At 41.3% G+C, this 25,765-nt stretch overlaps 2 protein-coding genes across 4 annotated transcripts in view; one reads left to right on the forward strand and one right to left on the reverse strand.

The window, feature by feature from the left end:
* The window catches only part of Pdzd8 (PDZ domain containing 8), a 59,108-nt gene extending 48,486 nt beyond the window's left edge, over positions 1-10,622 (forward strand). For both annotated transcript variants that reach the window (XM_013124675.3, XM_005085342.4), the window contains 2 exons: positions 2,738-2,900; positions 6,040-10,622. In XM_013124675.3, coding sequence (XP_012980129.1) covers positions 2,738-2,900; positions 6,040-8,243 — 2,367 coding nt within the window. In that variant the 3' untranslated portion in view covers positions 8,244-10,622. The remainder of the gene's footprint in view (positions 1-2,737; positions 2,901-6,039) is intronic.
* Positions 10,623-11,873: 1,251 nt separating this feature from the next.
* Positions 11,874-25,765, reverse strand: part of Slc18a2 (solute carrier family 18 member A2) — a 31,503-nt gene continuing 17,611 nt past the window's right edge. The window contains exons 11-16 of one of the 2 annotated variants that reach the window (XM_040742085.1): positions 22,872-22,950; positions 22,642-22,693; positions 21,730-21,793; positions 20,022-20,141; positions 19,752-19,885; positions 11,874-14,083 (exon numbers count right to left, since the gene is read on the reverse strand). In XM_040742085.1, coding sequence (XP_040598019.1) covers positions 13,979-14,083; positions 19,752-19,885; positions 20,022-20,141; positions 21,730-21,793; positions 22,642-22,693; positions 22,872-22,950 — 554 coding nt within the window. In that variant the 3' untranslated portion in view covers positions 11,874-13,978. Of the gene's footprint in view, positions 14,084-19,600; positions 19,886-20,021; positions 20,142-21,729; positions 21,794-22,641; positions 22,694-22,871; positions 22,951-25,765 lie in introns of those variants that run through there. The other variant, XM_040742082.1, reaches the window with a different exon arrangement.

Here is a 25,765-nt window from a genome sequence, read left to right on the forward strand (position 1 = left end):
AGGAAATATTAACTCTCTCATCAATTAGCTTTATGTTGTTTATAGATTTTTATAGTTCTTCACAATCAAGTTTAGGAAGTTCTCTTATATTTCTAGCTGGCTAAGAGTTCTTATTATGAAAGGGTGTTGGGTTAAATGGGTTTTCTTTTGTATTTGTTAAAATATTTTTGGCTTTATCCATTATTTTGTTACTGTAGTAAACTAACTGATTCCTGAGTGGTTGCTAACCTCTAGTTATAGAGTGAACTCCACTTACGATGATTATACTTTGTTATATTACTGAAAGGGATTTTACATCCATATTTGGATATTACAGACACTGGTATATAGTTTTGTTATTCTTGATTTGTCCTTATCTGTGTTTGGGATCAGTGTAACATTAACATTTGATTAGGTAAGCATGTTTTTATTTCTTCATGAGGAACTACCAACAGCTAAGTCTGTGTACTGTAGTTAGGAATCCATGGCCTGCTGCCTCTACATGGTTTGAACCCAGCTTGTGTTACAAGAGACCCTGTCTCAAAAAATAATTCTCTAAAGGTTTACAAAGCCTGTCAACACAAAAACTAAAGAACAGTTTTTAATAAGGTCTCTTTTACCAACTACCAGTCACCAGTTAGGAGAAGCGAATTTCTAACTAAGCAGAATTTACATAGTAAAGCTCTAAAAACAGAGATAGCTATCCTTGGATATTAGCAGGAGTTTTAGAAACATATCCTTAAAAAGCAGGACCCATAGGCGTTGGCTAAAGAATAATGCAGCTATCCTGATTCCTAATAGAGCACCAAGTGAATTATTGCCATCTGGAAGGATGTGCTGTGTTGTCCTTTTCTTCTTTTTAAATCAGCAAGTTGGATGAGAGAGAACAAATTGATAGTGCTCTTACTAATTTACAGGTGATGTTAATCTGCTGCATACATCCCTGATAATTTTAATGACAATTGTCAGATTTAGTTAAGAAAATGCTCTAAATGAGATAAATGACATCTTACTCATCAGATAAGTCTAGTAAAATATATTGGTAAACTTGCTTCCTTTACATCCCTACAGAAAATTCAGCAATATAGTCATCTCTCTGCAGTGAATTAGTTCTTGCTCGGAACTCCTCACCCCTCTTTAATATAAAATGGCATTTAACTTATACATATCCTCTTTATACTTTAACTTCTTTGGGTTACTTACAGAAATCATCATAGTGTGTTATTTAAGGAATAATGATAAGGTAGAAAGTCTGTACACTATCAGTACAGATGTATTGTTTTTCCTAATGTCACTTTCCTTCTTTCTTTCTCCTTCTCCCCCACCCCCCTTCCGGGGTAACCCTTTCTCTGTGTAACCGTGGCTGACTTGGAGCTCACTATGTAGACCAGGTTGGCCTCAAACAAATGATCTATCTGCTTACCTCTGCCTCCCTAGTGTTGGGATTAAAGGCATGTGCTATCACACCCAGCTTTAAATGTCTTTAAAGATTTTGTTTTATAATGTATATGGGTGTTTCGCCTGCACCTAGGTCTGTGAGCCACACCTGTGTATTGTCTGCAGAAGCCAGAAGGGGACCTCAGGTCTCCTGGAACTGGAGTCAAGACAGTTGTGAGCCACCATGTGGCTAGGAGTCAAACCCTGGTTCTCTGGAAGAGCAGCCAGTGCTCTTAACTGCTGAGCCAACTCTCCAGCCCCTTAATATTTTTGATGTGTTGTTGCTTGAAAGTAGAAGTCCAATTCGGTACTATAAAAAGTAGAGTTCCAAAGCCCATCTAACAACATGGATTATTCCCACTGGATTTGAGAAAAGCAATATTCAGAATTATATTCACCGTATATGATTATATTCACCATGTCTCAGTTTTGAAACAGTTCTCAATTTTGTATTAAAGTATAAGCAAATGCAAATTCTAGCAGTAGTTCTAGATAGTATGATTAGGGGTGGTTTTCTTTAGATTTTGTTTCTTCCAAAAGTTTTACTGTAGGTGTGTTTACTTTAAAAAGATTTATTGAATACATTTTGCTATTTATTGTTTGGCAATTTCATGAATGTATGTATTTTGATATTTGATGTATATCTTTTGATCATATTCAACACAAATCCTCTCCCACTTTCCCCAGGACCAGTATCACCCTACTTCCCTCTCCCACCTTCATATCTTCTTTTTTTGATAAACTTTTATTCTTTGAGAATTTCATACATGTATGCCAGTATTTTGATCACATTCTCTCCTTGCTCCCACCTCCAGTTTTCCCAGGCCCTCCCCCGACACATCCTCTCTGCCAACTTCATGTCCTCTTAATTTTTAGTAACTCCCTGAGTCCAATTAGTGCTTATCATAAGTGCATGGGCAAACTACCAGTGATGGCCACACACAAAGAAAAATAACTGCCTCCCCCTACAGCCAATAGCCCCTCACCCAGACCGCCCCACAGCATCTTCGTCTCCTTAGTTCATGATCGTCTCCTGCTCCTCCTTTTAAGAAATAATCCACTTGGTCCACTTGGGGTTGTTTGTGTGCACATGGGGGTGAGGCCATACACTGGAGCATAGGCAGCCTGTAATTTTTAGGACTACATTGAAGTGTTCATAATCTAGAAGTGTGTTAATTTAAATTGTTACAGTAATGACTTCATCTCTCATTTATCTGTAATTATAGTCACCATGCTTCAAAAGTCATGGCTGACTAGGGTGCTCTCAGGTGTATTACTTTCATCTCAATGTTTTCTTTTTTTTTTTAACCCTTTGCCAAAGGTTGAATTAGTAAAAGGGAATTTACAAAGTGTTGGACTTACACTTCGTCTTGTTCAGTCAACTGATGGGTATGCTGGGCATGTCATAATTGAAACCGTGGCCCCAAACTCACCTGCTGCGATTGCAGATCTTCAGCGAGGAGATCGGCTCATTGCTATTGGAGGTAATTACATACTATGAAGTATAACTTACATGTACAGAGAAATTACAAAATAGACTGGAGTGTTTTTCTCTCTTCCTTCTCCCTATACCTCAAACAGGCATCTGCTAGTTTTATAACAGAAAACCATCATTATAAACAGAATTGTAAAAGCTACCTTAGTATGCTTGTAAAACATTCACTAGGATAGTCCTGATCTCTAAATCTTTAACATATTTCATCTTTAAACCACTTTACTTCTCTAGTCTTCTTTCCCTTCCCACCGTCTCTGTGCTTATTATTGAATGCAAAATTTAGAGTAAGCTATCCCTTCTTGTATATCCGTCACCACTGTGACCCTAAATATGCTGATATTAGCACCACTGGCATCTTGTTATAGGACTAGAAAGTTAATGGGAGAGGGACTAATATTCCTGTCCCAAGAGGAAGGGTACACCCAGCACTGTTCTGAGGCTCTATACTATATGAAAGGCCAGTGGTTTGTTACTACGCTGTTATTCAGAATCCAACCCAAATCTGTGGTAAATATGTAACCTGCATACCTTCCTGCCAGCTAGATTGTTGTAAATAATAAAAATAAAAACCGGAGCAAGCTATTTGCTTGAATGTATATACCTGACAGTAGAGCTCAACTGTGCACAGCAGCACAGAAATAATACAGGCCTTTCAGACTTTGTAGTACCTGGCCCACATAAAATTGTATGTCATTTTCTTTTAAGAATATATTGTGTTCACTGGGTGTTGATGGCACATGCCTTTAATCCTAGCATTCAGAAGGCAGAGGCAGGTGGATCTCTGTGAGTTCAAGGCCAGGCTGGGATACAGAGTGAGTGCCAGAACAGGCTCCAAAGCTACACAGAGAAACCCGTCTCAAAAAAAGAATATATTGTGTTCTTTCACAGCTAAGACAGTAAAGTAGAGCAGGTAGGTCCCAATAAAAAGCAGTTATCCTTGGTTACATTAGAGAAACACTGCCTTTGGTTCAAATCCATCTTGACATTGAGATAATGGAAAGGATTTAGTTGTGCACCCAGAGGTCAATGAAGTTAGCGTTGTCACATGGAAACCCCTCTGGACCTGGCATGTACAGTGCCTTTCAAATCACAGTCACCAGGGAGAGTATTCAAAAGTCCAAAAATCTGCATATCTCTCTCTGCTTTTTTGTTTGTTTGGTGGTATATTGTGTGGTTTTTGGTTTGTTTTTGCATGTTTGTTTGATTTTTCAAAACAGGGTCTCCGTGTAGCCCTGGCTGCCCCGGAACTTGCTCTGTAGACCACACCGACTTTCAGTTCAGAGATCCAAATCCTCTGCCTCCAACTACCCAGCAAGAGTCTGCATTTCTAACAAGCTCCCTAGGCCATTCTAGTGCTCCTGGTTCACGGACACTTAGGAGGACAAAGTAGACTTTGTCTACTACATGGCTCTGTATATAAATATAAAAACCATGGTTCAATAAAAGTGTTTTGCATTAATACATATTCTGTCTTGGTCTTACCTATAGGTTACTTTAATTATTTCTTTTAAGTTTATGTGTCTTTTAAGTTCTGTTTTCAATTATACAAGTAGCAAATACCAATTACCCAAAATAAATAAGTCTAAGCCATACAAATATTTACAGAGGAAAAAAAAAGCAAAAATTACCTTTTCAAGATATCCAACATTCATAAAAGTACAAATTTTATTGATTGAAAAGTCAGATATTATATACCTTCGTTGCTGAAGTTTTGAACATAATGGAAAAACTGTTTTTTTATTTAATGTGTATGCATGTTTTATCTGCATGTGTACCACATGTATGCAGTGTTTGCAGAGACCAGTAGGAGGCATCACCTTTCCTGGAACAGGAAGTACAGAGGATCATGAGCCACAATGTAGATGTTAGGAATCAAACTCCATCCTCTGAAAAAGTACTCTTAACTGCTGAAGCTATCTCTCTAGCACCATAGAGTTCAAGTCCTACAATATATTCTTAGTGACTCTTCTTTCTTTAAATATGCAATAAACTTTGCCCTGTATTATTAGGTATTTCTTAAACAAATTGTAATTCATCTAGATTTATAATAGTTCTATTCATAGATTAGTAGTAGAAATAAAATTGGCAAAATATTATGTTTAGGTTCAAAAATAGAGTCAATTTTGCTGCTTTCTAAATTTCTGAGCATGTTTGAAATATCCTGAAAAAAAAAAATCCAGATTCCAGTCTTGGTATAGTGACCACCTCCACAAAGCACCTGAGATGAGATGAGGACAAGTTTCCCCATGGACAAATAGAGAGGTGGGATTGGGGTGGAGCCTTTGCCTACTTACTAGAGTTCATTAGATGATGCTTCATTTGTCCATATGTCAAGCTACCGTGCTTCTGGAACATAGTATTCTTGGATAGAAGTAGTAAGGTTTGTAAGCTAACTGAGTCAGGAAGAGCCTTGTGAATTACACTGGAAGCTGGCAGCATGTGCATCACAGCAGAAAAGCTCTGATGAGACACTGCAGTTAAAGGTTGTTTATGGCTGTAGTCAAGGCCAGTGATCGGGAGGAGAAAGACCAGAACATTAAAGGCCAGGAACCAGAGCTCTGAGTGGGTTAAGAGGGCAGTAGCCTGTTGATTTTTAGTCAGGACAAGACGACGTGCATTATAGTCACCTTGTTTAACTTTAAAGCAACTTTCCTCCCACTCTTCCATTCTCAGAAAGGCTAATCAACAGGATCTGTGATAGGGTCTATATATATTACAGTATTTTGTCACATTGGTTTCTAAATTTGAATCATTTGCTTACAAGCCCTGGAGTTATTTGAGAATTTCCTTCAGTAAAGTGACTGCTTTCCATCATTCAAAGTGTGGCTTTTATTTTAGCAGCCCTGTTTGAATAGGCCTCTGCTCACTTCAAGCATTCAGCTGAGACATACTGTTTTTAAGACAAAAGGGAAAGGGAGCCGTTAGGAGTCAGCAGCTGTTCAGGGTTTGTGTCACTCAGGTAACACAGTGTTCCAGGGCATCATGCACTGATTCATTCAGATTTAAGTAAAATGTTTTTTCAGGTTTATTATTGCTCTTCCATTTATTAAATAACTATGAGGTAATGGCAGTATAGGCAAATTTTATTGCAACAATTTACATGTTTTCCCTTTTGAATCTTAACCCAGGTGTGAAAATCACATCGACCCTGCAGGTGTTAAAACTCATCAAGCAGGCTGGGGACCGAGTCCTGGTGTACTACCAGAGACCTGTGGGCCAGAGTAACCAAGGGGCAGTGCTGCAAGACAGTCTGGGCCAGTTGGAAGAAAACTTCTTGTCAAGCTCCTGCCAGCCAGGTTATGAGGAGGAAGCTTCTGGGTTGTCGGTGGATACTGAGAACAGAGACCTGGATTCTGAATTTGAAGACTTGGCAAGTGATGTCAGAGTACAAACAGAGTTCAAAGAGGACCCACAACTGTCAAGTCATAGTCCCAAACGCACTCCAACAACACTCTCTATTAAACCCCTTGGCGCTATATCCCCAGTTTTAAATCGTAAACTAGTTTCAGGAGTCCATCCACCACCACAGAAACTTCCATCTAAAGAAGGAAACAAACCATCGGCTCTAAAAACTTCCGAGGCCACAGAAGCAGCACCAGTGTCCAAACCCCAAGGACCCCCTTTCAAACCACCTGTGCCACCACGGCCACAGGTGAAAATTCCTTTGCCTTCCACTGACTGTGCCCCCACTCAGGCCGACCTGGAAGCTGTTGAAAAGCCGGAGAAGGTGCTGCTCCCTCCTCCACCTGCAGAGAAACCTGCTGAGAAGCAGGGGAAAATCGTGGATCACGGGGAAGATGTGGCAGCAGGGAAGCAGTCTTCAGCAAAACAAGAAGTAGTGAAGGATCTTCCTGCAGAAAGTTGTGGGCCTACGAAGGACACTTCAGATGACCATCAGATGTGGGAGTCGTCAGAGGTTCTTTATCGTAATAAGGTAGGAAAGTGGTCAAGGACCAGAGCATCCTGCTTGTTTGACATAGAAGCCTGCCACAGGTACCTGAATATTGCACTCTGGTGCAGGGATCCTTTCAAGTTAGGAGGCCTCATCTGTTTGGGGCATGTTAGTTTAAAACTTGAAGAGGTGGCTTTAGGATGCCTAGCTACATCAAACATGGAATACCTGTCAAAGTTCAGACTGGAAGCCCCTGCTCCTAAGGCCATGGTCACTAGAACTGCACTACGCAATCTGAGTATGCAAAAGGGCTTCAATGACAAATTTTGTTATGGTGACATTACTGTTCATTTCAAATATTTGAAAGAAGGAGAACCAGATCACCACATAGTTCCTAATGTAGAGAAAGAAAAAGAACTCCATTTGGTTGAGGAAGTTCCTACACTCCCTAAAGAGGAGCATTTTGTGGGACAGATGAATTTGTCAGAAAATAAACATAGTTTCCAAGACACTCAGTTCCAAAACCCAACTTGGTGTGATTACTGTAAGAAAAAAGTTTGGACAAAAGCGGCTTCCCAGTGTATGTTCTGTGCTTATGTTTGTCATAAAAAGTGTCAAGAAAAGTGTCTAGCTGAGACGCCTCTTTGTGGAGCAACTGAGAGGCGAATAGATCGTACCCTGAAAAACCTCAGGCTAGAAGGACAGGAGCCGCTCATGGGCCTTCCTCCTCGTGTTGAGATGGAAGCTAACAAGTCAGTCCATAAAACAACAGGTTTGACAAGGCACATCATTAATACTAGCTCTCGTTTACTAAATTTGCGTCAAGTCTCTAAAACTCGCCTTTCTGAACCAGGAACAGATCTTGTGGAACCATCACCAAAGCACACACCCAACACATCCGACAATGAAGGCAGTGACACAGAGGTGTGTGGTCCCAACAGTCCTTCCAAACGAGGACACAGTGCGGGAATAAAGTTAGTGAAAAAGGAAGGTGGGTTGGATGACAGTGTTTTCATTGCAGTTAAAGAAATCGGCCGTGATCTGTATAGAGGCTTGCCAACAGAAGAAAGGATCCAAAAGCTAGAGTTCATGCTGGATAAACTGCAGAATGAAATTGATCAGGAGTTAGAACACAATAATTCCCTTGTAAGAGAAGAAAAGGAAACAACTGATACAAGGAAAAAATCCCTTCTTTCTGCTGCGTTGACTAAATCAGGTGAAAGACTGCAAGCTCTGACACTTCTGATGATCCACTACAGAGCAGGCATTGAAGACATTGAGACCTTGGAAAGCCTGTCTTTAGACCAGCACTCGAAAAAAATGAGCAAGTACACAGATGACACAGAAGAAGACCTTGACAGTGAAATAAGCCAACTGATAGACTCTCAGCCATTCAGCAGCATCTCAGATGACTTGTTTGGCCCATCCGAGTCTGTGTGACAAACTGTTTAAACTCTGGGTGGTTGGGGACAAATGCATCTGGAATGCCACGGGTATAGCCATGTTTCAGTTCTCTCATGGTGCACTTTGGCCTGCTTCTACAGTTACTTGCTTGTAAAGAGTGAAAGGTGGTTTTCCGGCAGAAACATGTAACGAGCTCACCAGATTGGTGTTTGGATTGTGTGTATACTTAATGGTTTGGGGGTTTATACTGGGAATTGGGTTTTATTAATTTATTTTTAACCTTTTCTAATTATGTAAGCTAACTTTGTGTTTATCAATGTGTGATGTCTCACTGTCATTTTTTTTTTTTCCTTCCTCCTGGTTTTTGAATTAATGTTGAGTCAGAAGCTGTCCAGAGTCCTGAAATATTTTCATTCTCATTTTTATCACGGTTCTAGCAGCAGATTTGTTGCATGCCTAAATTGACAATAGTGATCATTGAGGGAGCAGGTTTGAGTCTTCTTTTGTCTGTGTTGTGGGGTTTGTCATCTGCACTTGCTTGAGGTTTTTGTTATATAGGGTTTGGGGGATTTTTGTTTTGTTTTCTTTTGCTGTTGTTGCCAAATATAAATGAAAGTGGACCCTACAGCTTTAAAAATGTTATGCTGATTTAGTTTTTTTTTTACATATATTGCTTGCTTACACTTCTGTGATATTTTTAAGGCTTTTACGCAGCTGAAGTATAGTGAAATTAAGTAATTAGCTAGAAGTTGCATTGAATAGAGGATAAATGCAAAATCTAGTTGGTCAAGAATTTTGTAGATTGGGTAACAGGATTTTATTATTGAAGAACAGTAACCAGTAGGATTTTTAAATATCTCTCAAATGTTGATGCTTTCCTTTTAAATGAGCACTCGTGATGATTTTTTTCATCTTTGGTTCTCCCATAGGAAATAAAGCATGTGCAAGGATATTAGAGTTTCACAGGACTTGTTCTGACAATGGCTGCATTGATAACTGGCTTTGTTTGAAAAAAATTTAATGTAGAAATATGATGTGGAGGACAATTATACAAAATGTTTACTATATCATTTAGTGTCTTGTGGCCTTAAAGGAATGTCAGTCATTCTGAATACTTTAGTAGTTCAGACCATCTTCATTCATTGTAAAGAAAAATAAAGATAGACAGTGTACATAGTACTTGGGGCTAGTTCCTCAAAATGAAGGCCTGCTATGACACTGGGTTCATATAATGGATGCTGGTAACACACAACTGAGAGAAATATGTGAGCTTGACCCCTATTGATATATCTTGAAAAGTCTGAGCCTGTTATACCTGAATTCCCTTTTACAATAACTACTATGATATCACATAAACCAACTGAATTTAAAACTATGGAACAGCTCTTTGGCAGCAGGAAAATTCATAGTATAATAGTAAAAGACTGGCCCATCTGTAGCCCCAACTCCACCAGGAGTTTAAGGTCAAGCTTTTTAGTGAGCTCTGTAGCCACAGGCAGGTTACAAAGGGTCACACAGCTTCTCCATCTCTACAGGTACTTACTCTACCTCACGGAGCCATTGTGAGGCAAACAGGAGCATAACTGCAAAAGTGCTTTGAACAGTAAAAAGCTGTAAAAACAAAAGGTATTATATAAGAAAAGCACTGCTGAGTGTAGAAAGTTATTCCAGTTTTAAACTCAGTAGCGAACTCTCATTCCTGTTATTAAGTGACATATTAGGACACTAGACACAAACCTGTCTTTGGCAGATTTATAGAAAAGACTGTATCTGTGTAATCCCCACCCCACTCCTGCTTTTTTTATCGTTTATTTAAGCATGCTCACAATTTAAAAGAACAACGTAATAGAAAACTTTCCACAACAAATCCCAGAAGCTAAAATGTTGTTCCACATCTTATGCTTGAAACAATCTGCTGATATTATATAGCCATGTTTCATCTTGTAAGCAGTAACTTGCCATTGCTACTAAAGATGATGTGTCTGTAAGTGGCTGGTGTGCTTATGGGTCAGACCATGGAAGTTTCAGTGATGCCCAAGCATGCTCCTGCGCTGACCCACTTGAAAAAGAGCTGTAGAAATAATGCAAAGCTTTAGTTCTGAGAATCTACTCATGCTTTCACGTATTTATCTCTGTAGAACCACAATCATGGAAAGCTCAACACTGCTGCTAATGATGTTTGTAAACTATACCTTTAAATGTAGTGCAATATTTTTCTATTGGGAGAGACCATAGGGGCATCACAGTTGTACTTTAGAGCAGGGAAGGAGGGGAAACTCCAAATATCCTAGAGCATAGTAAGGGATAAAGGCTTCAATTTAAAAGGTTGTATTATATTACATTACTCATGTAATCTTGCTGCCATGCTATGTTATCTATAGCTAAAATAACAATAAAGACTACCACAGAAAATAAGAATATCTTCATTTGATGGCATCTGAAAACAAGGTAATTGGTTCATCTCTGTGGCATTAGCCTGGCTTAATTTGGCCATGCAGACAAGCTAACAATTCACTTTTACTAAACAAATTTGCAAAAGCATTCAAATTTTTACTGTCGCTTCCTTACCTTTTGAAATAGATATAGATTTTTTAATGCTATATGATAATAAGTAGGTTATTCATAGTGAGACCTGTCTCAGGAAAGAAAAATTAAACTATTTAAAGTGTATTCTTTTCATTAGCATTTAGATGAATGAGTGTGATAGATAAAATGAGCAACATTTTAGTATTATTTTGTAATCACAATATTCTATATTTCTTTTTTATTTATTGTGTTGGTTTTTTGAGACAGTCTCTCTCCATAGGTCTGGCTGTCCTGGTCACTGTATAGATCAGGCTGGCCTCGAACTCAACAGATACCTGCCTGCCTCTCTGCCTCTGGAGTGCTGGGAGTAAAGGCATGTTCCATCATGTCCAGCTATACTGTATTTCTTAGTATCAAACTTCATTCAATAATACTAGAACTTATTGTATAGATGCTTTCTCATTCCAAGAAAAAGAACAGCCTAAAGTTTTGAGAATAAAGTCTATCTAAAAAAAACTTTTAACATATTTGGTTCTAATAGTAAGACAATAGAATTTAAAATTTTAAGTCCTCTAAAGCAAGTTTGAAATCACTTCAATTTTTAAAAGATGTATTATCTTAATTTCTAAATTGAGATGATGGATTTCCTTATCCCCTCCCCTCAAAAGGCAAATAATGATGAAAAGGGGATTGATTACCTTTATCTTGTTTGATCCTGTGTTCCTTAAGGTCTGAACAAAAACAGCAGGCTACCCTAATCCTGGGAACTATTCCACTCAAAATGATCCTAATTTCTACATCTTGCAGAGCCTGTTCTATCAAATGGCTAGATGTTAGAGCTCTCTCTTCATCAGGTAATTATCTGCTCACAGCAATTAGAACAATATTTGAGGTGAAGTCCAGGGAAACTCACTGTTTCTCCACACTGATAGGTTATAATTGGTCATATGTTTCATTTAAAGCAAGCAGTGGAAAGCCAGAGGATGGTTCACCCTAGTCTGGAGTGACTTTTGTCTGACGCCTGCAAACACAAAGAATGCTTTTTAATTAAATATCTACAGCCAAAATAATATTTATGTATTTTATTTCAACAGCAATGTTGATGCAATGGCTTATGAAGGAATATAGGCAGGCACAGCACAGTGTTCAACAAGATTTATTAAGTAATTTAAAGTGCAACCAGGCTGATACACTTAGCAGTCAAAAGAAAGTTATCCATTGCTACCTCACTAAGATTTTTGTGTCTGAATTACCAAGTATAAACAAAAACCACCTCTACTTTGTAAACACAATCAGAGAGCTGTAAGTTTTTTTTTTCTGGTACATGCACAGTATTTTTTAAACACCCTATTTTCTCATGTACCCAGAATATCAGTCATATAAATGTCTTCCCACTGGGTACAAGTTATCTTTTGTTCTTCAAACAGTTATAAATGTCTTATCTTTTCCCTGGAGTTGAGTGACAGGCATGCCTTTGCTGACTGTTCTTGCTGAAGCCTCAGAAGCAAAAATGACATCAGCATCAATGATTGTATATGGTATTGTGAGTGAGGAAAGCTACAAGCCCTCTCTAATCACACTACTTCTGAAACTGCCCTGGAGAAGTATAAGTTCTGCCCTTTGATTTTAGTCATGTGAGAGTCCTCTACAGCCATCCTTCAGAGTTGCAGACCTGTGTGACTATCTAGTAGTTTAATGAGTAGGAAGCCTGTTTCCCTCAAACACACCAGATTTCAAATCACCAAGGTCTCACAGAAAGTTTTATAAAGCAAAAGAAGTATTAGCCACTTTCCTAAAGAATATGTAATTGCCAATAAGTGTGAGGGGTTATTATCCTAAAGTTCTCTTAATGTCCAAGGTCACACAAACACAATTCAGCTTAACAAAACTTACAGGTATTTTTTATAATTACACAACTGCAGAATTAACACATACTATTTGAGACATTCCATACTGTATTTGTATTCCTGAAGGTTGTAATCTCACACAAAGCAATTACAGATAATGGTCACTAATAACATTAGCACACTAGCACACTGGAAAGGTGTATCAGTGTCATGCTTAGAAAAATTATTCTACCCAGCACACAAGATGATACAGTAACACATACACATTTGTAGATGGTTTTTTCTTTCTGCTTCAAAAAGGGAAAGTGTCCTGACCACCCTATAATCTTTTTTAACATAATCATGTTAGACATGAACAATTTCATTCCTTCATCTTTGTTTGAAATTCATTTCTATGTTGATATGAACAACTTTTAGGAGTCTAAAAAAATAACAGCAACTCAAAATTAACAAATCTAGAAAAAACACTTGGATGACCTGCAAGCAGGTGAGAAATGTAATCTGATTTTTCACATATCAGCTTGATAGCCTTGTTTCCTTTTCCAAAACATGAACTAGGTTTGATAAATCATCGTGCTTTACCTTGCCATTGTATAAAGTGCATACTTGATTTTCACCCAATAAGACCATCAAGTATATATCTGTCAAAGAAAGCAACATTTAGATTATTTTTTCTGCTTTCAGAACATGTACTTTTTACCCCTTGTTGGCTTTAATGATTGCTGCCAATGATATGACACAGAAAACAGAATTTACAACCATCCCTTTCTAGGTAGGTGGTCGTAATAGAAAACTAATGACAGCAAAGGTTTATGAGTAAGTTTGAAAGATGGCTGACACAATTTCTTGTCCTCTGCGCTTGAATGACTAACTTTTAACTCATAAATACATTGATACTAATTACAAGTTAAATAACAACACATTCAGTGTTGCTACCTAATGGCGCTGTCTTACATGATCTGTTTCTCAGACTTCTAGTTTCTTGTTGGAGAGTCTCAGATAATGTGTGCTTTAAACACTCATTACCAGTATTCAGAAAAAATACAAGATTTTTTTTGTCCAAGTGTTCGTGAATGTAAGTTAAAAAATTATATTTGATTTGGATTCAAATATTTATACATTTACAATAGACCTATCTCGTCAAAATATATTGTGTAATATTTAATAAAATCAAATACATAAAATAAAGTTTTCAACACTATTTATACAAACCCCTAGAAAAGCTGCTTTTTCTTTATAAGGCTGTTGGCAGTCTATCATAACCATGGAAAAGAAAGTATCACCTTTGGTTGTTTTACTCTTTGCCAGGAATGGATGGTGTGACTAAGACAGCTCTGCACAAGTCAGTTTACTGGAAACATTGCTACACAGTTAAGCACTTGGCAACTTCAAGGGTTCTCAGTCACTTTCAGATTCTTCATCATCACCGATAGGGTATGACTGGACGCTATTCTGAGTGTACATTTTTGTCTTAATGGGGCAGTTGTGATCCATGAGGATAGCCTGAAAGCAAAATGCAAGTACATTAGCTTCTTGTGTAAAGAGAAAATGGTTCTAACCCACTGCTGTGAAAGGTTAATATTTTGAAAGCAATTGCCGTGTCTTGACCTCAAAGACCTTGAATTCTCCACTTAGTTTTAGGTAATAAGAAGTAAAGTGGTCTCTAGGATGTTTTCATTGTACCTGTTGGAGGAGGTAGAAGTTGAGTTTTGTGAAACAGGATGGGTGGACTAGTTTAAGAAAAGTTAAACTGGAAGCCTTGTGAGGGGTGAGAGCTGTAGACCACCACAACAGGAAACTTCATGAAGATGTTTGAAGGGAACTCTTTCTGGAAACTGAAGTCTGAACTGAAGTGCACTCTTATTTCTAGTTAGGACTCTTGCTCTGTTGGTAACCAGCTACATAGATTGTTTTACAGTAGGTTAAGACCACATTTTACCATGGCCTTTTAGATAGTTTTCCAAGTCAAACATCCCAGGGCTTTGTTCATAAATGTGATGTTCAGATCATCTCTCTCCTAGCTGTTCTCTTTTAGCACAAAGTACACACATAAAAGCCCTCTCCCCTCTTGTTTCTGAAAGTTAAACCAAAAATAAGTGTACCTGCAAGAAGGAGAATACCAACAAAAATGCTTTCTTTTCTAAGCCTCCCTCAACAAGAAGTGCTTGTAGTCATTATTCCTGCTGACAGTGTGCGGAACCAAGCAGGAATCTGATAACACAGCTGGCCTCCTGTCAGGAATGGGACTACAAAATAGGTGGAAGCCTTAGCTTCACAGCAAGCCTAAGTGGGGAACTGAGAAAATGGGCACACAGGCTTACAGAACTTGGCCTAAGGATGTTCACCTCCCAGCCACCAAAAGCTACAGATGGTCAAGTTCTTTATGTAGAATAGTGTATTTGCATAGGACATACCTCCATGTGTATTTCAATTCAGCTTTACAGTACCCAGCACAATATAATGCAAATGTGTAGTGTAACTAGGTGATGATTTTAAAATGTACAAATTAGTACAGATAATTGATTTTTAGACATTTTGGGTTCAAATTTGTTGAGTCTACAGATCAGAACTAGTGGGTGCAGAGAGGAAAAGTGTAGCCATACATAGCTGAGGAAGAAGCCCAGGCAGCCCCAAGACAAATTCCACTGTTTTAAAGCATCCTATGGCAGCTGGAGAAGTGCAGTGTGAGGCCTTGTGCAAGCCACGTGAGTCAGGTATGTCTTAGCAGTCTTTCTCCTTTATAGAAACCATTCCCCCCAAGGGGTGTGTGTGTCATCTGTGCCTGTGTGTGCGTGCGTGCGTGCGTGCATGCATGCATATGTGTGGTCTGCAAATCTGAATGGATTAAAATGTGATCCTGCCTGTGGCAGTCTGTCTTGGTGTCTATTCGTTATCCCCAACTTGTCCTGAAAATGTGATAAGAACACTCAGTTCTTAACCCTTTTGTCATTTCCCAAGAGATTCTCAAATGATCTGCTGTGTGACACACAGATAAGGACTTATGTTACCCTAGTCAGGCTGTCATCTCAAACCGCCAGCTTCAAACCAACTCCCTTTCTAATTACGCTGCTTGCTGAGCAAGTTGATAGTTGTACTTAAAAGATTTGATTACTAAAATAGTTGAGACAACAGACGTTGTATATGTCAGTCATTCTCCCTGTGTTACTCAAAGGTTTAGCCTTTGATATCTAAAGGTAATCTCCGCAGATTATGTGCCTAAATATCACTATGGAGATGGTCTGGGGGTCGAGTGGAACATGATAAAAATGAAATCCCAGGTATCCTACCTTCACAGTGACAGTGCTATCAACAGTCCCCAGAACACTGCCTTGGTTACAATACATTATATAAGACTGGCAGTCATCAGCTGGTCTGGATTTCTAGGGCACCTACTGTGTGTATGACCTTACCCTGAAGGTCCTATACCAGTGACTTAACTCCAAAGGTATGGACAGGTCCCCCAGGGTCACAGGTGCCGCTAACTTGAGGTTAAGGGTTAGCAAAAGTTCTGCAGGGGGGATGAGAGCTTAGGTGAATCCTGAAAGACGGGAGGATTTGCAGAATATAAATTTGAATGAGTACATCAGATTATGGAGGTAAAACACACTAATTGTCATGACCACCAGACATCTTAGCAGGCAATGGAGACACAGTTGGAAAACACCACCAAAGCCAGGAGCACCAGGCATGAGCCTTGGCCTTCACTTAGTCCAAAGGAAGCAAGGCAACATCAAAAAGGGTGACCAACATTGCCTTATTCATAACCACCTTAGACTTCTATAGGTAATCTCTAGAAATCCTGGACTGTAACATAGAATAAAACTCAATAAAAACTGATCTGGAGGTTGCTGGATGTGGTAGCACATATCTTTCAACTCAGCACTGAGGAGGCTGAAGATAGACAAGAAACCTTTTTAAGTGTGTAAACTTTCACGTGTGTGGGTGGGTGTGTGCGTGTGCGTGTGCATGTGTAAAGGCCAGAGGTTGACACCAGGTGATCTTCATGCTTCACTTTATATATTGAGGAAAGGTCTTTCACTTGAAGCCATAGGGTGTCAATTTGTGAGTTAGCCAGCCAGCTTGCTCCAGAGGTCCTCTGCTGAGGTTACAGGTGGGCCACCACATCTGCCTGACATTTACGTGGGTGCTGGGGATCTGAACGTGGATCTTCTTGAGGCACCAGCTTTACCTATTGAACTATCTCCTCAGCACTGGACTGGGGTCTAAGCTAGGAGGACCTTAGACAGCCATACGCTTAAAGGTGCCTGCTAGCCAAAGACCACTTCCTTTCCCGCCTTGTCACATCCTACCTTTTAAAAATAGTTCTCTAAATCTGAAAACCAAAGCCCGTCTTGGAACACCCTGTTCTCACCGGGGTGTTCTGAGAAGTAGGAGTCCTGTGTCATTGTCTTGTTATAGGGGCAGTTTTCCAAAATGGTGGTGCTGATATACATGCCTTACACTTGACAGAGACTGAGTAATAAGGAGGATCTCCCCCTTTGCCATTATCAGTTGCATTATTTTTAAAAGCAGAAACAACTGTCGCTTACAGTCCTACAAAACACCATTGCATAGGCCACTGTCTCACACAGCCGCAGGGTGAGTACCTGCAGGAAGTACTTGGGGAGAGAATTCTTTGCTCTGGGTGGAATGTCTTCTGGCCCCCATGTCTCTGACACTCGGTGGCTCATGATGTTGCACTTTAATGGCATCCCTCCAATTGTGGGCTTTGATTATAGGCAGAGAAATGCCCACCTTAAGAGCTGATGATTTATCTCAATGGGCACTGGCTAAGGATTGGGACATTTTACAGTGAAGTGGCTTTGAAAACCCTGTCGTTCATGGTGTTTTCCCTTTCAGGGCTGCTCCTCCGCTTCCCTCAGTATCTTTCAAATGAGCCAAAGCACTGGTTGAAATAAAGAAGAGAAACTGGCTTTCTCCCATCTTCTTTCAAAACACTGTGGCAGCCGGGCGTTGGTGGTGCACGCCTTTAATCCCAGCACTCGGGAGGCAGAGGCAGGCGGATCTCTGTGAGTTCGAGGCCAGCCTGGTCTACAAAGTGAGTTCCAAGACAGCCTCCAAAACCACAGAGAAACCCTGTCTCGGGAAAAAAAAAAAAAAACAACACTGTGGCAACTGACTAGACAAATACCTCCCCCCTCCAGCATCTCCTCAGCTAGTCTTCTAACCTCTTTCATTTCCTCCACTAGCTCATGCTGGAAGCCACATATAGATAACACAACAGCCACTAACGTATACTGTCTCGGTGCTGGATGCAGATTCCAAGCAGCAAAAGGAAACTCTTGCCTTGAAGAGCAAAGACATCTGGGTGCTACTGGGTGGGCAGAGTAGAACAGTGCTTTCGATAGAGCAGGAAGGGTACGTGGGTGACACTGGAGACGGTTACTGTTGAGACTCTCAGGACACTCCCGTGGGGTGTTATTTTCTAGTGCAATGGAGAAAAGTGAAGATTGCAGAGTCCTGAGGGGGGGGCAGTGCAGCTGCCCCCAGGCCCATGCCAATTCTTCATTGTCCCTAACAGCCTTAACTGTCTCCTGGGTGACAGAAACATTTACTGATAATTCAATGTCTTTGGTCAAAAAGGTTTGGGAGTAACCTTCATTTAACCTTAATCAAATTATTGATAATGTGTCCACGGAAGGACAGCCTCCCAGCGCTGTGTTGAGAGTCTTCCATCCATTCCTGAAGGGTATAGGCTCAGGTCAACCAAACAGGAGCCACAGTGATGCATACAACCAGACAGGAAGCAGGAAGTTAGAGGAGGAGTGATGCTTCCACCAGAGGGTCTCTACAGCACCGCCCTCCTTTCCTAGGAGCCCAGCCACGAAAAAAACTGAAGTCTGTAGTCAAATCCTACACAGTTAAGGGCACAAAGTCAGTGGCTGGAGATCAACTTATTTTTAAGCTATAACAAATGGACAGGTGAGGGTAAAATGCCTCAAACTTAGGTTACACAATCTAAGTTTTGGTTCTGTCTTTAAATTTGCTTTTGGAGGAAACCATCAAGAAATGATAAAATATCAGGACCTGTTCAGTTCATGTCAGAGAACCATTCTGTGCTGGGCTTGGTGGCAAAAGCCTGTAATGCCAGCTACTCCTGAAATTGAATCAAGATCCTAACTTCAAAGCCTGTCTGGTCACCTACAGAGTAAATTCAAGGACAACCTGGGCAACTTAATGAGACCCTGTCTCAAGATAACATTTTTAAAGGTAAAAAGGCCTGGAAATGAAACACAATAGAAGAGTGATTTGCCTGGCACACTCAAAGCCCTAGATTCAACCCACAATATCAGAGAGGGGAAACCTACAGAAATCGCGTCTGATCTACTCCAAAAGAACATGACAAAGAAGCCTTAGATCTCTCCCTGAACACAACACCAGCACTTCCCATGGACTTCTCCTTCATCCTTAGTTCAGACAGTCTCCTTTCAGCTAAACAGTAAGAGCATCTGATGCTTTAGTCTGGGGCACCACTTCCAGGACAGACGACGCAGCAGCAGCAATGAGCTCTTTCTGTTGGGTAAGGTAAGCACCTTAGAAAGGGCACGAGACCTAACATCTCCCACTTCAGATTTAGAGCCAATAATTTGAGCTGGTTGGAAAAAGAAGCACTTAATTCCCTATAGCTTGCCCCGTGACGGTGATTCTAGTCATGAAGACAAGAATTACATAGTCCTTTGTGCTCACGTGCTCGGCCCAGAGTGTAAATGTAATCAGCTTTCACAAAGACTCCTAAGAGCATCTCCAGACTCTCAACGCCTGGTGAGGACCAAGACACCACCTATCACCGAGTGCTGTGAGGATAGAAGAAAAGCAATGGGTACCACACCCTAGGAATCAGGAGGATGTTAAAGAACCATAACCAGTTAGATTGAATTATCTCAGGGTTATATTTGATTGGCAAGAATCACACAGTGTTAATCTGAATACAAGAGTAATTTCATTGTTCAAATTCATGAACATGAGGCTTAAGAGAAATAAATGACATGAGTAAAGGAAGTTACTGTGTTGGTGCCTAAAAAGGAACCCTCATATCCTTGTCTCTGTTTAGAGACTTCCATTGGAAAGGAGCAAAAATGTGGTTAGAATTGAACTGTGCAGAAAGTATCCAGACAGCCATACCCAAATCATCAAAAACCAGCTTCCTTACCATTTTCTCTTCCTTAGCAGGTGGACTTCGAAGAAAAAAGCAGAGCGGGGCAAAAGCAATATCAACTATCCCGATAATCGTCATGAGCCAAGGAAAGCCGATTGCCTTCGCAATGGCACCACCAGCAGAGGGACCTTTGGAGAAACAGAAAATTAGCCCTTTCTCCAAATGTGTCATTGCCCAGAAAAATGTAAAGATTTGTGTATTCCAAGGAGGTTTTTATCTGTCCTGCGTTAAGGTAAAGGTTGTCTTGAAAGTGATTGTTCTTACCAACAGCATACCCCATGCAAAAGGCCACATCCGCAATGGCATACACACTCCCATAAACAGAAACGTGCCGTAGGTCAACCAGGTAGCCCATGATAGGCATCATGGAGGAATCCACCATCCCTGTGGATAGTTAAGGAACAGTGAATGGAAAAGTGATATGAAGCAGAAACAGGCTGAACACCAGGGTCTGTGTCCTAAACTCAACACATTGCCATCTGTTTCCCTCTGTCACTGCCACTTGCTCATCTATGACAAACTCCTGACAGCAAACCTTTCACGGTGACCAGTAAGCCGAAGGCTTCAGAGAGGAGTGGAATTCAAGATTCTGAGACTGTTTTAGTCCACCTTCTGTAGGCTGTATTACCTCACTTTGCAATCTCTTGTAATGGGCCATGTTTTGGGGTAATGGGAAGGTTCACCCAGTCCTCTGACAACTCACCTATTACTGTTCTACAGAGGTAGTATATATTACAGGCCACTGGAACCTGGACTACTAGCTGACCCCTTCCTGATCCACTCATTTCTCAATCATTCTTCCCCTTGCTAGGTAGCACATACATTAGTCAACCTCTCTCCCGCCCGTCTCCAACACCTGGCCTTAGACCATGTGAGTTACCAAGCTGAAAAGTGCCTGAGTACTAGAACACGAAGGAGGGTGAGAGAAAACCCCTTTCCTGCTCAGAAAGCTAAAGCCTGAAGAATTTGTCTTGTTAGTTGGCTGAAACCAACACCAACTAAAACCAGTGTGACAAGCTGTGACCTCTTGACAAGGATCAGAAAGAGCACAGGAGTTCAGAGTTCTGGGTGCAAATCCGAGCTGAATGAGCACGGTCACGCCTAGCCTCTGAGCACTGCTTCCGTCTGTGTACATATGGTGTTTTGAAAGCGGTTTTGGTGGCTGCAGTAAATGGATGCCTATGAACACATGCTGAGGGGCTGGCACACAGCAGCTGGATGAGAGAAATGGCCTTCATTTGTTTAGTATTTGCTGATCATTTGATGTGTGAAGCCTGCTGGAGAGAGAGTAGAGCAAAGCCTCTTACTAAGCAAAGAGATGAAGAAGGAATTACAACAGGAATGGTGTGAAGGTCCATGAGGGGACAGAAGATGCCCCGGTCGCCCAACCTCCTCTAGAGGGTCGGACGATATCCCATTCGTCTGTTCTGCTATACCACTCAAAGACTAAATTCCTGACACAACGGTGTAACAGGTGTGGCCTTTATCACAGTAATCAGTATTTATAAGTGAGAAACAAAAGCATACCATTAGTCCAGACTTTCCCTAGTGTGTTATTTTTCTTTGCCTCTGGAAATCCCTGCAGTGCACAGCATGGGACCTCACCAGCCTACGTCTTCTTTATCAGGCCTCACAAGAAAAGGGCATGGGAAGTCTGTCCCTAGCCACATTTCGGAAGGTCTGCTGTCAGATCTGAAGCAAATCGAGCGTGCTACAGATGAGGAAGCACGTGCTTGCTAGGGCGTGGCAGTGAGGCTTCCCCTTTGCTTCTGCCAACACCACCTGAGGCCAACAGCATCTTCATGGACCTGGACTATGGGTTGCTCCTGAGCTAATCTCATGGCAGCCTCCACTTCAGTTCCTGGAAACCCGAGCTTTGGTACCTATCTGGAGTCTGTTCACTATTCAAGAAGAGAGTTCCCACGAGAGACAATGCAGTTCCAAACTGAGGCACAAGGCCTGGGTGACTTACCAATTGCAAAACCAACTCCAAAGTTGGGAGCGATGAGTCCATAGATGTTTTTTGCAAAAGGAATCTGTAAGAGGAAGTTAATATACTTAAATAAAAGATATTGACTTAAATAAATCATCTTGGAAAAAAAAGCCTAAAACTATCTTCTATCTGGGCCTAATGAACCTGTTCCCTTTTGAAGGAAATTAGAGTAGGAAAAGGAAGGGTGTTGCCATCCTAGCCTTTAAAAATCCAAAGCCTAGATTGAGGGTGCATTTTAGCGACAAAATACCCACCTACTATGCATGACACTTTGGGTTCAATCTCCAGTGCAATCAATCAATAAATGTATGACAAAGTCTGAAATGTAAATCCTGCCTTCTGTGAAAACTTAATTTCGTGGTTCCTCTGAGAGATGGTTTCATCACCTAAGTTTTGACACAGAGAAGACAGCCATATTTGGCCACTAAAATATGTTTATTCTGGTTAACATCTCGCTGTTCAGAGTAGCTGCCATAAAGTATTTAAGACCACTGTCAAGTTTAGTGGCTCATATCCATAAACCTAGCATTTGCAAGAATTAAGGAAAGAGGATAGACCAGTTCTAGGCCAGCCTGAGTTACAAAATGAGACCTTAAAGGAAAAAAACTACGAAAATTTAAAAAATTTTTAAAAGATAATTGAAAAATAACTTTGTAAACTACAGGATAAAACAGTTTAAATAACATCTGGCCTAAAATTAAATGAGATACCCATTGGAGTCTTTCCACAAATGTTTTAAATGACTTTTAAAAGCTGAAATAAAATGAAGAACATAATAAAACCAAATATTAGCAAACTCAAACTGTTATAAAATGTTGCATATGGGAGTTTCAGTCCCATATGCTCCCACCCCCTCCCCCGATGGCCTGTCAAATGAAATCTTTCACTCACACATAAAATGCTGATTCCAACAATTATCATTCCCAGAAGAGCACAAAGCCACCTATTGAAAGAAAAAGCACGTCAGTGAACGAACACTTAGGGTGGGCTTTCCCCAAGACACATCTTCAATGAAAAATCACAGCAGTTACTTGTAACAGTTAAGACAGAAACACTGAATGTCTTCAAAGAACCACATTATTACCCAAAACAATGGAATGAATGCTTTCATTTAATCTTACCTTCCCATTTTGTGTGCAAGTATCCCAAATATATTGGTCCCAATGAGATAAGAGACACTTGCTGGCAAGAAAGCAATGCCTGTGGGTTTATGAAAGGATACCTTATCAGTACTTCGACAAGCCACACGTCAGAAAAACTAATAATCACAGACCCCGAAGCAACGATTCGAGAAGATGAAATGAAGTCTAGGGCCCTGCACCCACACAGCTAATATCCTGTTTCATTCTGGACCCCTCATGGCTTATCTGTCCCAGAAAGCTGCCGAGATGCTCCAGAAATGGGAACCATTTCCCTATCAGTGGCTACATCTCCCCTCCATCTGAGTCTGGTGGCAGCATTACATGTGGACTGACAGAGACAATCCCCACTACAGGAGCCCAAAAATGACCACCCAGGTGGTCTGCACATTTGCATATGTTTCTCACTTCTGTAACTCTTTCTTTTTTGAGACAGTGTTTCTCTGTGGCTTTGAAGGCTGTCCTGAAACTCGCTCTTACCACTCACAGAGATCCGACTGCCTCTGCCTCCCGAGTGCCGGGATTAAAGGCGTGTGCCACTGCCACCGCCTCTGCCCAGCCTCACTTCTGTAATTCTTGGCAAAAGGCGCAACCATTGAAAGAATTAGGGAAAACTGAGAAAGCAGTGGAAACTAGCCAAAGCCCATAGTTACTTTACATGTATGTGTGCACACAAGGCTTTGTCACAACAAGAGGACTATGTAACACTACTGCTCCATGACCTATTTTCCTCTTAATTATCTGAACATCTTCCTATCTTAAGAAGAGAGAGGAAAAAAAAGCTGCTTGGTCGTTTTTCATAATAAAACTGACTGACAGATACATTACGTCCAAGACTTAATGGCTCTCCAAGGGGAGACAATGAGCCAGGAGCAAGTTCCAGCAGGCGAAGGCAAAGCTGCCTTGAACGTGGCCAGCACTGAACAAAAGGCACATCAAGGTAAGCCATACAAGCATGCAGGAGATCATCCACTTCAGCTCTACTGCTCATTGCTAGGGCAATCTCTTGACAAGAGGCCACTTTTCAATTTCTCAATTTCAGTGTTTTTCCCTTGAAAGGAGATATACTAGACTTCATCCCAGACCTTGCCCTCAAACAGAGCTTCCTCGTTGTGGATGCCAGTTATGCATGGTGAGTGGTCAGCAAGTGCTGACACTAAGCCATTAAACCCTGGGAGAAACTGTCTGTCTGGAGCCTGAGCCTCTAACGCAATAGGAATTCCAGGTCAATGGGTCCTATGATCAAAACTCGAGAAACAGAATCATACCGGAACTAGGATTCTGGGAAATGACAGTAGAGAGAGCAATCACATGTTCCTGGAAATCATTTCCATCACACCTAGCAATATGCAGAGGCCAAACAGTCAGTCAGTATAATCTGATCGGGCAAACATTTACCGACAGCCTTGTGCCCCGTACACCACCAGCTTACAGCAAAGGCAAGTGACAAGAGTCCTGTCACCGTGGAAGTGTTTTTTAGGGAAAGAATCAGGTGGTGTTTGATCTGTGACATGAGGACGTCGTTAAGATACAGTTCTGAGAACCCTGAGCCTGCAGCTGGTCACACTCTCTGAAGCAGACAGTATTAAAAGGAAGAGCTTGCCCTCAACCTTGTGTAGGGCTGTTAATAGGGCCCAAGTTTCCTTTTGGGGAGTCACAGACCTCACCCTGAACTCAGCCCCTAAGCATCAAGCTATCTGGGAGAAGTCACTTGGCTTTGAACTTGAGGTGCAAAGGAAGCAACAGAAGGAGTCTACCCTCAACAGCTCCAACTCGGGACCCACCCAACACATGACGGAGGAGGCACTGGGAACAGGCTCACGCCAAAGCCGTCCGGAATAGACATCTGCCGATTCCTTCCCCCAAAAAACTACAGCCAAAGCCATTTCATGAGAGCAATCACATGTCACTCATGTAGCAAGTAGGTCTGCTTGGCCCTGACTTTCAGTATCCCCCAAATTACAGGGAAACAGAGTCAGGCAGAGGCCAGATTTCTGGGGCAGCTCCAGGGCAAGGGCCACTGGCTCCAGGCACAATATCCTCCACATTCCTCATCCCACAGGACCCTTCGTCCAGGATCTGGTGTTTGCAGGAGTCACTAGTCCCAAGCTGTAGAGACCACTAAGAGGATCTTTCCTGTCACGCTGAAGATGAGACAGGAGGTAAAATTTTATTCTCTCCAGGAGACAACCCCACCTCTGAGGTGAATGGCAGGCAGAGAGAGCCAAACACTAGGCAATGGCAAGCCTGCATCAGACAATCTTTGATTGGCATCAGGGAGTCTGAGCACTAACTCATTGTGGCCCTGGGGTTCCTCCCTGATCTTAGAGGCTTAAAAAAAACAGCAAGCCACAGGCTTTGTCTGGAGAGGACAAGAGCAGAGTAGCCAAAGTGCCCTGCACATGGCCAGGACACATTCAATTAGGGTCATAAGGCAGTTAAGCGGAGACACTGCCAACGTCGCAACGCTTCCCAGCTGAGACGTGAAGCAAGTGTGTGGTGCTTGATCAAGCCATGCAGTCCCCAAGCGGGCAAACGGTGCCTCCTGAGAACCCTTGAGTGGCAGGGTGCTGAGGACCAGAGGGAAGGAGAAGTTGGCACCTCCCTAAAGGATCAGCTGTGGTCTCCGCGCACGACAGCCTGCTCACACTGAGAGCGGGAGAGCGTGCACCTAGCAGTGGCTTTTTCTCCAGGAGCGTGAAAGCTTGGACAACCTCTTCTGCCCTGACGGAGAAGGTCTGAACCATAGTTTCCAAGCTCCAAGAAACCATCTGCTGCTGAATGGCACATGCGGCTTGTGCTTAGTTTTGCCGCAGGATCCTATAAGATCTACCCTTTCAGTGTCTCCAACTGGGTGGTTTTCAGGATATTTACAA

Source organism: Mesocricetus auratus, unplaced genomic scaffold (genome assembly GCF_017639785.1).
Source record: "Mesocricetus auratus isolate SY011 unplaced genomic scaffold, BCM_Maur_2.0 Super-Scaffold_4256, whole genome shotgun sequence".
NCBI classification, from domain to species: domain Eukaryota; kingdom Metazoa; phylum Chordata; class Mammalia; order Rodentia; family Cricetidae; genus Mesocricetus; species Mesocricetus auratus.